The following is a 15494-nucleotide window of genomic DNA, read 5'->3' as shown; positions in this document are numbered from 1 at the left end:
AGTTCAGTTGGAGCCCCCAGAACCTGGAGGCAGCTCTGCAAGCGGCAGTGCACACATCCCCCTGGGGGCCAGCTCCAGGGCCAGCTCACGGGGACGTGTGGATCCAGCTTCCTTCCGCTAAGAGCCGGTCGGGCTCATCCATCCAGGGCTGTTCTGAGGTTGGGGTGTGTAGGACAAACTTACCAGCAGATCCAATTAAAGGAGCAATGCTAGATGCACTGATGCACACACAGGGGACATGAAACCATGCACTCAGCCTGTGTGCGCTGCCCTTGAAAACTGCCCTGATGTGATCAGGCATTGCTTACTTGAAGAATAACCACAGCAACACATGGATGAAAAGAGAAGAACGCGTTTTACAAAACTCTCCTGGGGACAGAATGGTTGTGAGTGCAAGGGGCAACTCCGATGCAAAGTGGTTGTCTTCTCAAGCCACCTGGGGCCTCATTGTCCTCCTCCTTGTTCCTCCCGGGACTCCACCCACTCCCACACAAGGCGCTCTGGGTTTCTTTCTTTTTTTTTTTTAGTTTAAAAGATTTTATTCAAACACAATGCTGTGAATGGACATCTCAGTAACACAGAAGTCAAATACATGGGTTCAGCACTAAGAAGCTGAAAATTTAAAGCATTGCTTCCATAGGCAGAGAGCAAAAAATTGAACAGAATGACTGCATTTTCCATACAAGGCTAGTTTATGAGTTACAGTAATTTAATTTGCTTTAGCTTGTTTTATTTGCCTTTCCAACGTAAAAGGGTATCTTTTTTTTCTTTTTTTAATTATTATTATTATCATTATTATTATTATTATTATTATTATTATACTTTAGGCTCTATGGTACATGTGCGCAACGTGCAGGTAAGTTACATATGTATACATGTGCCATGCTGGTGCGCTGCACCCACCAACTCGTCATCTAGCATTAGGTATATCTCCCAATGCTATCCCTCCTCCCCTCCCCCCACCCCACAACAGTCCCCGAAGTGTGATGTTCCCCTTCCTGTGTCCATGTGTTCTCATTGTTCAATTCCCACCTATGAGTGAGAATATGCGGTGTTTGGTTTTTTGTTCTTGCGGTAGTTTACTGAGAATGATGATTTCCAATTTCATCCATGTCCCTACAAAGGACATGAACTCATCATTTTTTATGGCTGCATAGTATTCCATGGTGTATATGTGCCACATTTTCTTAATCCAGTCTATCATTGTTGGACATTTGGGTTGGTTCCAAGTCTTTGCTATTGTGAATAATGCTGCAATAAACATACGTGTGCATGTATCTTTATAGCAGCATGATTTATAGTCCTTTGGGTATATACCCAGTAATGGGATGGCTGGGTCAAATGGAATTTCTAGTTCTAGATCCCTGAGGAATCGCCACACTGACTTCCACAAGGGTTGAACTAGTTTACAGTCCCACCAACAGTGTAAAAGTGTTCCTATTTCTCCACATCCTTTCCAGCACCTGTTGTTTCCTGACTTTTTAATGATTGCCATTCTAACTGGTGTGAGATGGTATCTCATTGTGGTTTTGATTTGCATTTCTCTGATGGCCAGTGATGGTGAGCATTTTTTCATGTGTTTTTTGGCTGCATAAATGTCTTCTTTTGAGAAGTGTCTGTTCATGTCCTTCGCCCACTTTTTGATGGGGTTGTTTGTTTTTTTCTTGTAAATTTGTTGGAGTTCATTGTAGATTCTGGATATTAGCCCTTTGTCAGATGAGTAGGTTGCGAAAATTTTCTCCCATTTTGTAGGTTGCCTGTTCACTCTGATGGTAGTTTCCTTTGCTGTGCAGAAGCTCTTTAGTTTAATTAGGGTTTCTTTCTTTAATGCCGTAATTTTCTTTTCTTTTCTTTTTTGAGACAAAGTCTCACTCTGTCACCAGGTTGGAGTGCTGTGGCGCAATCTGGGCTCACTGCAACCTCCGCCTTCCGGGTTCAAGAGATTCTGCTACCTCAGCCTCCCGCAATGCCATAATTTTCAAAGTGGGGCCATCCTTCCTCTTCATCACCCCAGTGCTATGGGCACATATTTACTGAGCAGTGGCAGCTCTTTCACCCAGAGATGCACAGAGAGCAGCCCTGAGTCTAATTTTCCTGCTGCATCAGCCTTGTTTTTGCTAACCAGAGTGACATTCTGGGTGGACCTTTGGGTCCGCCCCCCAGTTTTTACCATAGAGCCAGTTCTCAGCCACTGGCTCGCCTCTTACAGTCTTAGAAATTTAGAGCTGAAGGAGCTGTGCAGGTCGCCGCTTTCAACTCCTAGATGTAGAGTTGAGGGACTAGGCTGGAAAGAGTGAAGGACTTTGTGACTATTACGTGGACAGCAAGGAAGATGTTTCTGAACCTGTGACACCTGCTGGGAAGGAGGAACACAGGCACGCGGCTCCATGACTCTTCTCTCTTCCAGTGCCTTCTGCTCAACCCTGGAACCCTGTGGACAGGGAAAAAAAATCTGCTTCTCGTAAGGTAAAATGCTTTAGAAGCTCAGAGAAAGAGTCTTACCTAAATAAATAGATAAATAAAGATATTTGTAGAGATACTAATGGTATTTTTACTTTTGTAAAGCAAACTGCCTTCTCTTTTCTGTTCTAGGTTCATTCTTGTTAATCCATATTAAAGAGTTCTCTGAGGCCTAGAACACTGCCTGATAAGGGGTTTGGGAGGTTTGTATCGTAAGGGATTTTTGAAGGCCAAAACACCTCTCAAGACTCAAAGGAATGAACTTGAGGAAGTGGAAAATCAAACTGACTGTTGTTCAATTCCACCAGGCCTCCTTCCAGCCCAGAACTGTGCTGTTGGTGTGCAGGGGCCAGCCAGGACTCAGTTGACTCCCCAGCTGACATCATCATGTGACCACCTACCAGAAAGGCTTAGAGCCAGGAGCCTCGGGGCTCTTCACACCCAGGTCTTTAGAGCTCCCGGCATCTCAGCACAGTGTTCTTTGTAGTAACGCACCCACTCCTCTGGTCCCACTGCTGCTGGGAACAGCTCAAAGGTAGAGCTATAACCACGGATCTCAAAGGCACCCAACCACGAGTCAGTCCTTTGGGGACGTGGGTTTTGTCAGCTCTCCTGAGCTGGCCCACTCTGGTGCCGCCTTTGGGAAGAAGGACACGAACCCACACATCTGCTCAGGCCAACCCCTTGCTCCAAACCCTTCTGGGCTTTTCTGTGCCTGTTCACGCATCTCATCCTGGGTTCCACGTGAGCACTTGTCTTCCTGAAGGATTGATTTTATTTAAAGTGCTAGTGGAAAAAAGACGACACCATTATTTTTCATATTAATTATGGAAAAAAGCAAAATTTCCTTGAATTCTAGGATAATACAGGAACTTTGGCTCTTCATGTTATTGCTACCTGTTAAGGGGGACTGAGTTTAGTTTCCTCTAACAATGGGGCTTCTTTAGGGGAAGTGTAAGGAGAAACAGGACAAAACCTTCACTCCTGATGGCTTCCAGGCCCTCCAAGGTTTGACCTTGTCACATGCACAGCCTCCTCTCCCTGCACTGGAAGGCCTCGGGGCCACATTGAGTCCCTGAGATGCCCTGTGCGCCCTCGGACCTGCCGCTCCTGCACACCTGGCTCCTGTAACTCAAGGTGTCTCCACCTGGGCACTGTTGACCTTGGGGCTGGATGACTCTTCTTGCACAGGCGCTGTCCTGTGCATTGTAGCTGTGTCCCTGACTGGCCTTGACTCACTAGAGGCCAGTAGCACCGTCAAGTCAGGACTATCAGAAATGTCTGTAGACAATGCCAAATGTCCCCTGTGGTCAAACCGCCCCTATTTCTAGCCCTGCTCGGATGGGGACAGGCTTCTTGAGGCTCTCTCTCTAGTGATCTGACTCCTCTTTTATGCCTCAGCGCAAACATTACCTCCCCTGTGAGGTTTTCTGTGACTGCCCCAGGCAGATTAGTTGTCCTCGCCCTGCCAGCTATGGAACTTGGTTGGTTTGCACTCATTTGGTGCTTTTTCATGGTAATGTAATTTGTTTGTCCACCCCCATTAGACTATGAATGCCTAGAGGTCAAGGAGTATGCCTGCAATTGTGCATGCTTCCATTGTCAGCACTTAGCACACTGTCTGATCCACTGAAGGAGCTGAGAAAATGCAGAACAAATGGGTGAATGGGTGATCGGCCATTGGAGGCTGGGATTCCCCTGGCAAGGACTCCTCAAATAAGCATCACAATTGTTCCGTCCTCTCAGATCACCCAAGAGCTCAGCCACTGTCTTAATCTCAGCATCACTACACCACGTGATACTTGTTTAAAACTTAACTTTGCCGGCCAGTTGGGGTGGCTCACGCCTGTAATCCCAGCACTTTGGGAGGCTGAGGCGGGTGGATCACCTGAGGTCAGGAGTTCGAGACCAGCCTGGACAACATGGTGAAGCCCCGTCTCTACTAAAAATACAAAAATTAGCTGGGCGTGGTGGTTCATGCTTGTAATCCCAGCTACTCGGGAGGCTGAGGCAGGAGAATCGCTTGAACCCAGGAGGCGAAGATTGCAGTGAGCCAAGATCGTGTCACTGCACTCCAGCCTGGGTGACAAGAGTGAAACTCCACTTGAAAAAAAAGAAAAAGAAAGAAAGAAAGAAAGAAAAAAAGAAACCTCACTTTGCCAAGGAATTGCCAAGGAAATAACTCAGATTTTTATTAGTGGTTGTACACATGGTAGTAGTGTTAAAGTAATGACAGCTGCGGGGGCCATATGAGCATCTCTCCATATCCTGCCAGGTGTTTTCACTCTAACTGCTAACCCTCACCACTTTTCTGTGAGCTACAGCTTATTATTCCCATTTGACAGGTCGGGAAACTGAGGCTCTGAGAGTCTCATTTACAAGCTCAGCATCTTGGTAGCCTTGGGATCAGAATATAAGGCAATTTTCTCCAAACACAAGTTGCTGCCCTGCCTTCGGTTTCTACATTTTTATCCTATGCATTTATTTATTTTTGAGACGGAGTCTCACTCTTTCTTCAGGCTGGAGTGCAGTGGCACCATCTTGGCTCACTGCAACCTCTGACTCCCTGGTTCAAGTGATTCTCCTGCCTCAGTCTCCTGAGTAGCTGGGATTACAGGCACACGCCACCACACCCAGGTGATTTTTGTATTTTCAGTAGAGATGGGATTTCACCATGTTGGCCAGGATGGCCTCGATCTCCTGACCTCGTGATCCGCCTGTCTTGGCCTCCCAAAGTGCTGGGATTACAGGCATGAGCCACCGCGCCCAGCCTAAATTTTTATTCTTAAGGGTGATTCTCAACAAGCAGGCATTGAAAATCTGAATGTCCAAAGTGTGCCAGATGAATGGGTTGCTGATGCCTTGCTGCAATTTGTGTCACTTCTTATCACTGCAACGAACATCAAATTCTATCAAAATATGGGAAAAAAATCATTTTGATGTTGCATTTGCGTATCCAAGGATTGCAGGATGGTTTGTATAATCAAATTATGTAGAGTTGTAAAAAGGGAGCATCATTTAAATAGCTTACAAAATTACTTTGAAGATGCACATTAAAATCTAAAGAACCCATCGCCTCCAAGATCTTTACGAAAAGTTAAATGCTAATCGATTATGACAGCTTTGTCTTTATCACTGGCACCATTCTCCATTTCCACTCTGTCAATATCACAGCTCAAATATCACTCTGTCCTCTGTTCCTCTTCTAACCACATTCATTCCACGCTGTAATAACAGATGGAAGTTTATGCACGACTAGCTTTTCCCCCCTCTCCCCATTGTTGATCAAAAGGAGCAGCCTGAAAAAAAAAAACAAAAACAAAAAACAGAATTTGCTGAAATTCTGATTTCTTTCAGCAGTTTTATAGATTTTATAACTTATCTTTTATTGACTATGCAAGGTCTCTGCTCCCCAGCATCTGTTTGTTGCATCTGGGGAGAAAGATAAATTCCCTTTTTTTATGCCACTGAACCAAATTTAAGAGACAGACAAACAAACAGATCTCAGTAGAAGAGGACAGCATCACATCCACAGCCCAGCTGTCCTCTTTCCCAGGCCCTGTGTGGGCAGGACAGGAGGAGGAGGAGGAAGAGGAGGAGGAGGAAGTGCCTTGTAGTCCATTGAATTTGCCAGCTCATCAGGGATGAGGGTGCCAGAGACTGGCTGATTGGGCTTAGGGAGGTGCTCCCCCCAGAGTGGGGACCTGGGGGCTCGTGGCCACGAGCACAAGCTTTGAAGAGGCTGCTTTGTAAACTTTGTAAACAATTCACATCATTTACAATTTCTCAGACTTAAAGAATTGTGCCTGGTCACCCAGAGACATGATTATACATCACCGAACTTCATTATAATAATAGCCCTGGTACTCCAACTTCTTGAAAGCCTCAGCTGTTCGATTCAGCCTCTTCAGCTCCATAACTGTTTATAAGATTAATAGACTCTGATGCATAATTGACTCTCCCACCAGGAGGAAAAAAAAGAGAGAGACAGTCTAATCGTAGCCCTGGCAAAAGTAACATTCCCATAAAGAGATGGTGTCTGTCCACATTGACAGGGTCAGGGATAGGGGAGAGTGGCTAGCACCACCAAGTCAGGAGAGAAGGGGAGACGGATGAGGAGTCAGCCCCGGGGAAGGGAGTCTCAGAAAGTTGATGGGACACATCCCATCATTTAGAGGCTTCAGTGGACACCCTAAAAATAGGCTTTATTGCAGAACTGGATGGGATCCAGTTCTACAGCAGGGAGCAAGGGAGCTAGGAATAGAAAAGGAAGAGGACAGGAAGGTCCCCGCCACACAGGAAGTGGAAGGAAGAGGAAAGAAAGAGGACAGGAAGGTCCCTGCCCCACAGGAAGTGGAAGGAAGAGGAAAGAAAGAGGACAGGAAGGTCCCTGCCATACAGGAAATGGAAGGAAGAGGAAAGAAAGAGGATAGGAAGGTTCCCTGCCACACAGCAAGTGGAAGGAAATAGAAAGGGAATCCACAGTGCAGCGGGATGGGGTGAGGGCTTGACATCTGGTGACAGGGAGCTTAGAGAGAGAACGAGTGCCCTGGCCCCCCTTTCCCTTGCTGAGGTTATGGGTCACAGGGTGTCACACCAGGTCCTGCAGGAGACCAGACACATGCTAGGAACGATGGCAGGGCAGGCCTTTCTCAAGGCAGAGGAGCAAGGGCATCACCTCGCAAAGCTGGAGGCCTTGAGAGAGTGCATGGCGGAGAAGCCACAGCCACACAGGGGTAGGGCAGTAGCCGGGGCTCAGAGGCTGGGCAGGCTCCAGAAGGCTTGGAGAGGGGACAGAGCTGGACCGAGGCACTCGGTGGACCTGATGACTTGAATAAAGGAGTGAGTCTAACCAAAAGGTGGAAACGAGAAGTCGAGTGTTCGATGCTAGCTTGTCTTTCTCTTGATCTCCTATACCTGCCCCTCTTCTCAGGGCTTATTTTACTCTTCCAGAAAAAGACCAGGCATCTTGCAATCTTCCTGGAAAACAAACAAACAAAACAGAAAAAGCAGAGCAAGATGAGAGAAGATTGACATGGAGACAGGGTCTTATTTTCTACTCTGTATAGTGAGAGGTCCTCACCTAAAAGACCTCACCCTGTTGTTAGAGGGAAGAGAAATGTGGGTTAATCTTTCATTGTCATCAGATTTGTGCTTCTTCCTCTTTGTTTAAGTAACTGCCTTTAGCTGGACCTCCACAGCATCTGCTGCTGCTTCTCCAGCTCCTGGAAAACCCCAAGGGGGTTGCAAAGATAAGTCTTAACTCTGCCTCTGTTTTCCTTTCAGCTGACCACCAAATGACCCCAGAGTGAAGAAGGCACATCAGGCTCCTATTAATGTGGCCACAGATTCACACATTTGCTTGATGAAAGGCTGATGCAAAGGAATAGAGTCATATTGTGGACTTGTAAACCTCCTAGTTATTTAGATGTGAACTCACGCTTTTGCTCATCTCTGGGAGACACAGCACATTTTTTTAAAGTGCATCGTGCATCATGGATTGAAAGGCTAAGACCCTACCATTAGATCTAGCATAAAGCCCTCACCCATGCCGTGTAACTCTACATTTACTCCTTCCTTCCATCTTCAGGGGAAAAGAAGCAGGGGCTGATAAAACAAGCAGAGAAGGCCCAGGGTTAGTTTATTGACTTCTAAGGACTATTGGTCTTTTGCAGTGAAGGAAAAAAAAAAAAAAATCCCTTAGGGCCTGCTAGGTGCTAATTTGACCTGGCAATGACATAAAGTTAGGCTTTGGCTGTCTTCAACTTCCTAGGATCGGAATGCCATCTACTTAGCATAGGAGTCGAACAATTCCCTGGCAATAGATTGCTTTCCATTTGTAGAGCTACTGAATAAATAGACAAGTAATTAACAGTGTGCTATGGCTAGATGTATCAGGTGGAATTTCATTACAGCAGAAAGAACTGAGAGAATGAAGAAGTCATTTTGTGTCCACTGTCAGCTGAATTGTTTGTGCTTTCTTTTGCTAGGATGGACACATTATCTCTGCTTTTCTTTAAGAAGAGAAATTTCTGAATTCCCTATCATATCTTCACTTTGATCAAGGGGAAAGGAAGAAAAGAAAACTCTTAAGTGCCTAAAATTTTTCCAAAAATAAAGAATTCTTCTCATTTTTCCATTTAATGATTTTGTTCCTGAAACCTATGGGTGATTCTCTTTTGTTGCATTTTTTGTTTTTTTTATTTTTTCTCAACTATTAAATATCTCAATTTTGAAATGTGTACTGAAGGTCTCATTATTATGATTTCCCCTCCCTTTGAAAAACAAATGGCATTACGTCATATATAACAACAGGAAGAGATGGAGTTTCACAGGAAGGAAATTTATGCTCAGTTGGAAAAAGAAAAGACGTCTAAGCCATTTATTTTTAGCCGCCTTTAAAAATATATATTTGAAAGTGCTAAACTCAATTTTACATGTCCAGAATGGTATAACCTAATTTTAGTATATTAATTAAAAATAAAAGTAGTGTTTTGCCTCATACAAAGGAATAAAATAATTAACTTACTGAGGAAATGGGGTCATATGATTTTACTTTGAGAGAGTAATGAATGACATTGAGTAACTGTAACAGTAGGGTTTTGCAGAGCAGCTCTGGCGGTGGAGCCTGTTTGGAATTCTCTGTTGAACACCTGACTAATAACCAGCTTGCTCCCCTGCAAGCCTCACCTGTCTTGACTCAGACTAAGAGCACACACATCGGCAAGACCGGCCAGTGCTCCTTAGGAAGAACACTGGGTGTGGGGGAGACATGCGTTTGAGGACTTTCCAGGCTTAGTTGAATGTCCACACGCTCCCCGAATCAACAAGTCTTTGGGCTGGCTTGAGCATCAAGGTGCTTTCTACTCGAGGAAGGAATTCCAGCATTTTACATTTTACATATTTGGACCTTTGAACTTGAAATATTTTGTTACACTTCACATAGCTTCATTCCCTGGGGGGGAGAAACCTAGTCTTTCAAGTGGTTATTATAAAGCTAAGTACATAAATATGCATGAGAGGTCATTATTACCACAAGATGATACTTAAAATGTTCAAGTGTCTCTTACTAAGATTTTTCGACTTGTTCAGTGACTGCAAATCAAAGTCTCCAGCTTTTAGTTGCTGAACTTTGCCTTTGATTGTTCTTTCAAAGTTTTCAAGGAAAGGGAATGGTTTTTGGAGCCTTGACTGGCATTCATTCATTCTTTCATTCATTCTACAGGTATGTAATGAGGTGTTTAATTACCCATGTCCACGTCTAATGCAGAATGCCATATTTAAAGCATTGTAGCTGGAGCTCTGGAAGTTGGGTCACGGAATTTCCAGATTTTAGATCTGGAACTGAGGCACAGAGAGGCTAAGTGGCTTTTCCTATGTCATATTGTGACACATAGTCGAGGCTGGGAGTCAGATCTGGCACCCCGGGCCAGGTTAGGGCTGGTGAGTCAAGGCCTCTGAAAGGCTCGAGGGCCCAAAGTATAGGGTCCCCATGGGAACCATGATACTGAAGAGTTGCATTTTGACCCATTTTTTACTTCTAGAGCTTGATGTTACAATGTGGCAATATTATATAGTGTTATCAGAACCTTCAAGGCTCTTAAACATGACATTCACATTCAGAATTGACTCCAGTTCAACCCTATGCTTGCAGCAAGTTCCCTCTGGGAGAAGATAAAGTTTTCATCTCTAGAACTAATAACCCAGGCTGCCCTGTTCTCCGTGGCAAAGAAGAAATGGCAATGGAAACCAAAATGGAGCCGGAGAGAGGAAAACAGGTCTACCAGAAGCCTCAGATTTTCCCTCTCTGGGAGCAGGGACATCAGGCAATAGCCCTTGGGTTCTGACAACTCTTTTTGTCCCAAATTAGCAAAGAGTAAAGAAAGCCTTTAAAACATTTTTGCTTCTGGGATCCCAATCTCTGATTTACAGGCAGAATCTTTGGAAAGTGGAATAGGTGGAACCCCCCAGGGTGTGCTGTCTTCCCTGTTCAAACCCAGTGTGACCAATACACCTGCAGTGTTTCCCACTAGGCTTCCCCTGGGTCCTCGGGCAGATCTTGCTTGAGGACACTGCAGTAAAAGAAAGCCCTGTGAAAGGCGGTGCCAAGCTCTCCTCAAGACCAGGGCTAGTGCTCTGTCTTACTGCAGGATGACTAGAGTGAGCAATAATATATTATGTACTTGCAAGCAGCTGGAAGAAGAATATTGACCGCTCTCAACACAAAGAAATGATAAATGTTTGAGATGATGCATATGCTAATTACCCTGATCTGATCACTATGCATGAGAGGTATTGAAACACCACTATGTCCCCCCATGAATATGTGCAATGATTATTTGTCAAATTTTTAAAAATTAAAATTAAAAAGAATCAGGGCTAATCTGCCAGTGAACTCGCAGCCCATGGGCAGAGCTCGCTGAATGTGGCATTCGAAATCGACTTCCCAAGGGAAGCTTTCTCAGCTTGCATCTCTCAGCTTCTCATTTACCGTTGTCCACAGCTGGTACATTCTAAAATCGATTTCCGTTTGACCCCATCATTTAGGTGCATCATGCGGCCATGGAGATTGGTGGGAAGGGCTTGCCCTGGGAAGCCAGTCTGGATTTGAATCTGTGAGCCTTCACTCATTAGCTGTAATGCGAGCAAGTGGCTAACTTCTCTGAGGCTGTTCCGTCATCTGCAAACCAGGACTGACCCTACTTACCTTGCTTCCAGGACTCCTGGGGTTACAGAAGATCACACACAGAACATCTGGTCTTGTAAGGTGCTTGACAAAGGCCTGCTTCCACCCTCAGCCTTCCAAACTCCTTCCCAAGGAAAACTCTTCCATTGTGTTTGAACTCACCCTGGGCACCCCAGAATGTCCAATAAGCATGTATCATGTTTGCAAATCAGTTCTGTACATCTCTTTGTTTTGTTATTTTAACACTTATTACAGTTACTAATTATATTGTGATTTGAGCTTCAAAAGAACATTCCTTTTCCTTTTTCAACCCCTTCATTAATTCAGTATTTTGTCCACCTTAGAAGCTCAAGAAGTTTGCCGACAGACTAACAGAATGATCAAAATTTCCCAAACCTAAGCCTTTTCTTTCATTCCTTCCCCACATCCTAGAGTTGCAAGGTCAGAAAGGAGCTCTTCAAGTCACCAACATCTCCTTGCTCATTGCCGCAGCCTGACCACACAGATGGTCAACTCTAGAGACACGCATAGACCTATGGAGACCAGGAAGGACCACAAAGCAGCTCTAGCCAAACTCCTGGTTTGAGAAGGATTATTCCCACCACGTGCAAATGGAATGGTTTTTGATGGTGCTCTTGGTAATCCTTCTGGCAAATCATCTCACCATTCCCTGGTAATCAGTGTGCACTTTCTGTTTGTGATTCTGGATACATTTACTTTTATCTAAAATCTTTTGCTCAGAATCTTGGTCCACGAGTTGGCTTTACAGTTTCCCAATGACTAATGTGTATCTGTTGACCGGGCTGGTCTCACCCTGGATGTATGTGTATTCACATTTCTCAAATTAAGCATTTCCTCACCTGCCGTTCGCTCCCATCCACTGTTCATTCTGAGTTACTTATTCTGGCTGCACACCTCCGAGGTGCCAGGCTTGGGCTCACCCTGCTCATACGTCAGCCCCGGTGCTGGTTCTTGGCTTTCAGTCCTTTTGTCACCCCTCGGGAGTCCTTCTGGTTCCTGCACTTGGAGGTGCCCACACAGAATATAATATCCCGTGACAGGATGTCTCTCCATGTGCAAACCAAAATAGCGCCAGCCTCTGTGTGCCACGTTCCTTTCTAAATGCACACTGACATCATGTCTAGTCTCACCTCTCGTCCGTCCCGGCCTCTTTATGGCACACACTGTGAAGGACTGTGAGAGATCTAAGGTGATTTTTTTGGCTCCTTTATTTGTAAGCTTTGAATCCATTCATATTTTTTCTCCTCATGGCTATTTGAACTCTGTCCCTGGTGGGGAGGCAGATGTAGACAGCTGTCTTGTGTTTTTCAATCCATTTTCCTCTTGCTAAAAAAGATATTTAAGGAACTATAACCAGGGTTGGAAAAGGGGCTTCATTACATTCTAGGAAAGTAACACTATGTAGTCTTGTCTTGGGTGGCGGACTGTCTCCTCATACAATTGCAAAACTAGATGAGACCTTAGAAATCTCCTGGTCCAATCCCTTTAGTTTATGGGTTGAGAAGTCAAGGTTTAGAGAAGGAAGCAATTGGCCTGAGATCTCACAAGGAGTCTATGCCTGAGTCAGGATTAGAACTCTGTACTCCTAATTGGGCGAGGTGGCTCATGCCTATAATCCTGACAGTTTAGGAGGTCGAGGTGGGAGGGTCGCTCAAGGCCAGGAGTTTGAAACACCAGCCTGGGCAATATAGTGAGAAACTGGCTCTACAAAAATAAAAAATTAACTGGGCATGGTGTCGCACACCTGTAGTCCTAGCTACTCAGGAGGCTGAGGTGGGAGGAATGCTTGAGGCAAGGAGTGAGCAGTGAGCTATGATGGTGCCACAACCAGGCTGCAGTGAGCTATGATGGTGCCACTGCCGTCCAGCCTGAGTGACACAGCAAGGCCTGTCTCTCAAAATAGAAAATAAAAACGTAATAAATAAAAAGAATTCTGGACTCCTGGCCTCAACTTAGCGTGTGGGTTTTTATAAGGTTTTTATTGTTGTTGTTTGTTTCTTGAGATGGAGTTTCACTCTTGTTGCCCAGGCTAGAGTGCAATGGCTCCATCTCAGCTCACCGCAACTTCCGCCCCCTGGTTTCAAGCAATTCTCCTGCCTCAACCCTCCGAATAGCTGAGATTATAGGTGCACACCACCATGCTCCGCTAATTTTTTGTGTTTTTAGTATAAAAATACAAAATACATTTTTAGTGTATTTTAGTTTCTCCATGTTGGCCAGGCTGGTCTTGAACTCCTGACCTCAGGTGATCCACTCGTCTCAGCCTCCCAAAGTACTAGAATTATAGGCGTGAGCCACCATGCCCAGCCGGTTATTTATTTATTTATTTTTAAACATAAATTAACCCATTTATTGTAGGCTAGTGATGTCTCAAAGAGGAGAGGGGTGTCTACTGGTCTTTTAATCCTTTAGTCGTCTGATGGTGGACTTTCTTGTGACAGCAGAAGTGGTGTTAGAGGTCCAGGCACTGCCAGCTACTGTCTTCATGCAGGAACCACAGTGCAGATCCCCACAGCTCATCTCTTCATCTCAGTTTGATCATGGAAAGAGCAAGTATACTTGACGTGCTGGCTGATTTCGATTTTCTTCGCCGTTTTCTGGAGGGAGGCACTGTAGCAGGTCCCGTATTTACCAACGATTCCAACTCTCTTGGTGCATTCAACCATGTTAAGGCCAACTAGGTTCCAGCCCAGACAGCTGAGGTTATCTCTTTAAATTAAAAATATGTGTGTCAAAGAAAGAACAAAAAAAATTTCTAATGCCAAGTCAAATCATACATGTTTCCAGTGTCGTATGGCATCTGAACATGCTATTTCATCCCAGGCATCTTGAATCTCTATTATCATTTACTTCCTCGGGGACCCTGTCTGTTCACCCTGGTTTAGTTGTCCTCCAAACCCAACAGAGCCCAGAGTGGCTCCAGCCGGGATGTGCTGATCTCTAACAGTCAAGCCGTGTCTGCACTAGATGGTCTTTGGCAGTCTCCACTGCTAGTGTTGCCTGTCCCACTCTGTTTGAAACTTTCTCTGGATAGGGGTTAGATTTTATTTTTTGACAACAGTAATTGTTAGGAAATTTATCTTCTAATCAAACAAGCTCTGTCTTCTCATCATCCTCATTATGCCCATTTTGCTCTGTGCCCTTCAAGCAGACACAGCTTGCGGGCAAACAATAGCTGGCATTGAACAGAAGGTGGGATTTTTATCCTCAGGCATCTCCTCCCGGCCACTTCTCCCCCTGACCCTTGATCTCAGCTTTCCTAGTCCCTTGACCTGCCTTATTTTGGTTCCTGACTTCATTTGCATTTTCACTGAAACTTTGTCATTCACCACCCCTATGGACTGTCTTCTGCAGCTTTTTCTTGAAGCTTTCTCTAGGGTATGACTCCTAGTGTTGCCCTCTGGTCTTGTGGATCTTAATTGTGCAGACAGTGGGCTGTCCCCCAAATCAGGAGTGTATGGGACTGGTCAGTTGCCACATCCTTCTCAGCCCCATCAGGTAGGGAGTGACCCTTAGGCTCGCTGGTCTCAGTTCTGTCCTCTGGAGCGGGGTAGGGTACATCTCACCACTGCTAGTCTTTTGAAAGTGTGATCCTGTCCCTCCTGTACAGCTCTTCTCTCTCTCCTACATACCCTTTCTTTTTTCTTTTCTTTTCTTTTTTTTTTTTTTGAGAGAGGATCTCATTCTGTAGTCTAGGCTGGAGTACAGTGGTGTGATCTTGGCTCACTGCAATCTTCACTTCCCAGGTTCAAGCAATTCTCCTGCCTCAGCCTCCCGAGTAGCTGGGACTACAGGCACCCGCCACTACACCTGGCTAGGTTTTTTGTTGTTGTTGTTGTTGAGATGGGGGGTTTCATCATGTTGCCCAGGCTGGTCTCGAACTCCTGACCTCAGGTGATCTGCCCTCCTCGGCCTCCCAAAATGCTGGGATTATAGGCGTGAACCATCGCGCCCGGCCTCCTACGCACCCTTTCAAAGGATGGATATAAATGCATCGGTAGAGATGTTGTCTGACCTGTGCGCAGGCCAGTGGGGCTTTTTCTTTCTTTTACTGGAATATTCTATTTTCATCAGTGCAGACTCATATCCCTTGGCTGTCTTTAGCAGTAACTCATACCTTGAGCTTGGGGTCAACAAAATTCCTCCACCCTTCTCCCCCTGTCACTTGGTCTCTATTCTTTTCTGCCTGTGTCATTTAGTTATTTTTGAACTCTTGCGTCTTGTGTTTATTTGTATTTTTACTTGGATTCGTTATTCTAGCTGATCGCTGGAATCCTTTTGAATCCTGATTCTTTCATGTGCCTTTATGCTGCCTTCATGTTTTTAT

At 45.1% G+C, this 15494-nt stretch overlaps 1 protein-coding gene across 1 annotated transcript; it reads right to left on the bottom strand.

The window, feature by feature from the left end:
• Positions 1–13567: 13567 nt before the first annotated feature.
• Positions 13568–13833, bottom strand: LOC129038002 (large ribosomal subunit protein eL43-like). Its single transcript, XM_063665711.1, is given in 2 exon segments — positions 13568–13671; positions 13674–13833. Coding segments are annotated over 2 exon segments (264 nt in total).
• Positions 13834–15494: the final 1661 nt, after the last annotated feature.

This window comes from Pongo pygmaeus, chromosome 5 (assembly GCF_028885625.2).
Source record: "Pongo pygmaeus isolate AG05252 chromosome 5, NHGRI_mPonPyg2-v2.0_pri, whole genome shotgun sequence".
NCBI lineage: Eukaryota > Metazoa > Chordata > Mammalia > Primates > Hominidae > Pongo > Pongo pygmaeus.
Note: the sequence above shows the minus strand (reverse complement) of the source record. Positions and strands in the feature narration are given on the sequence as shown.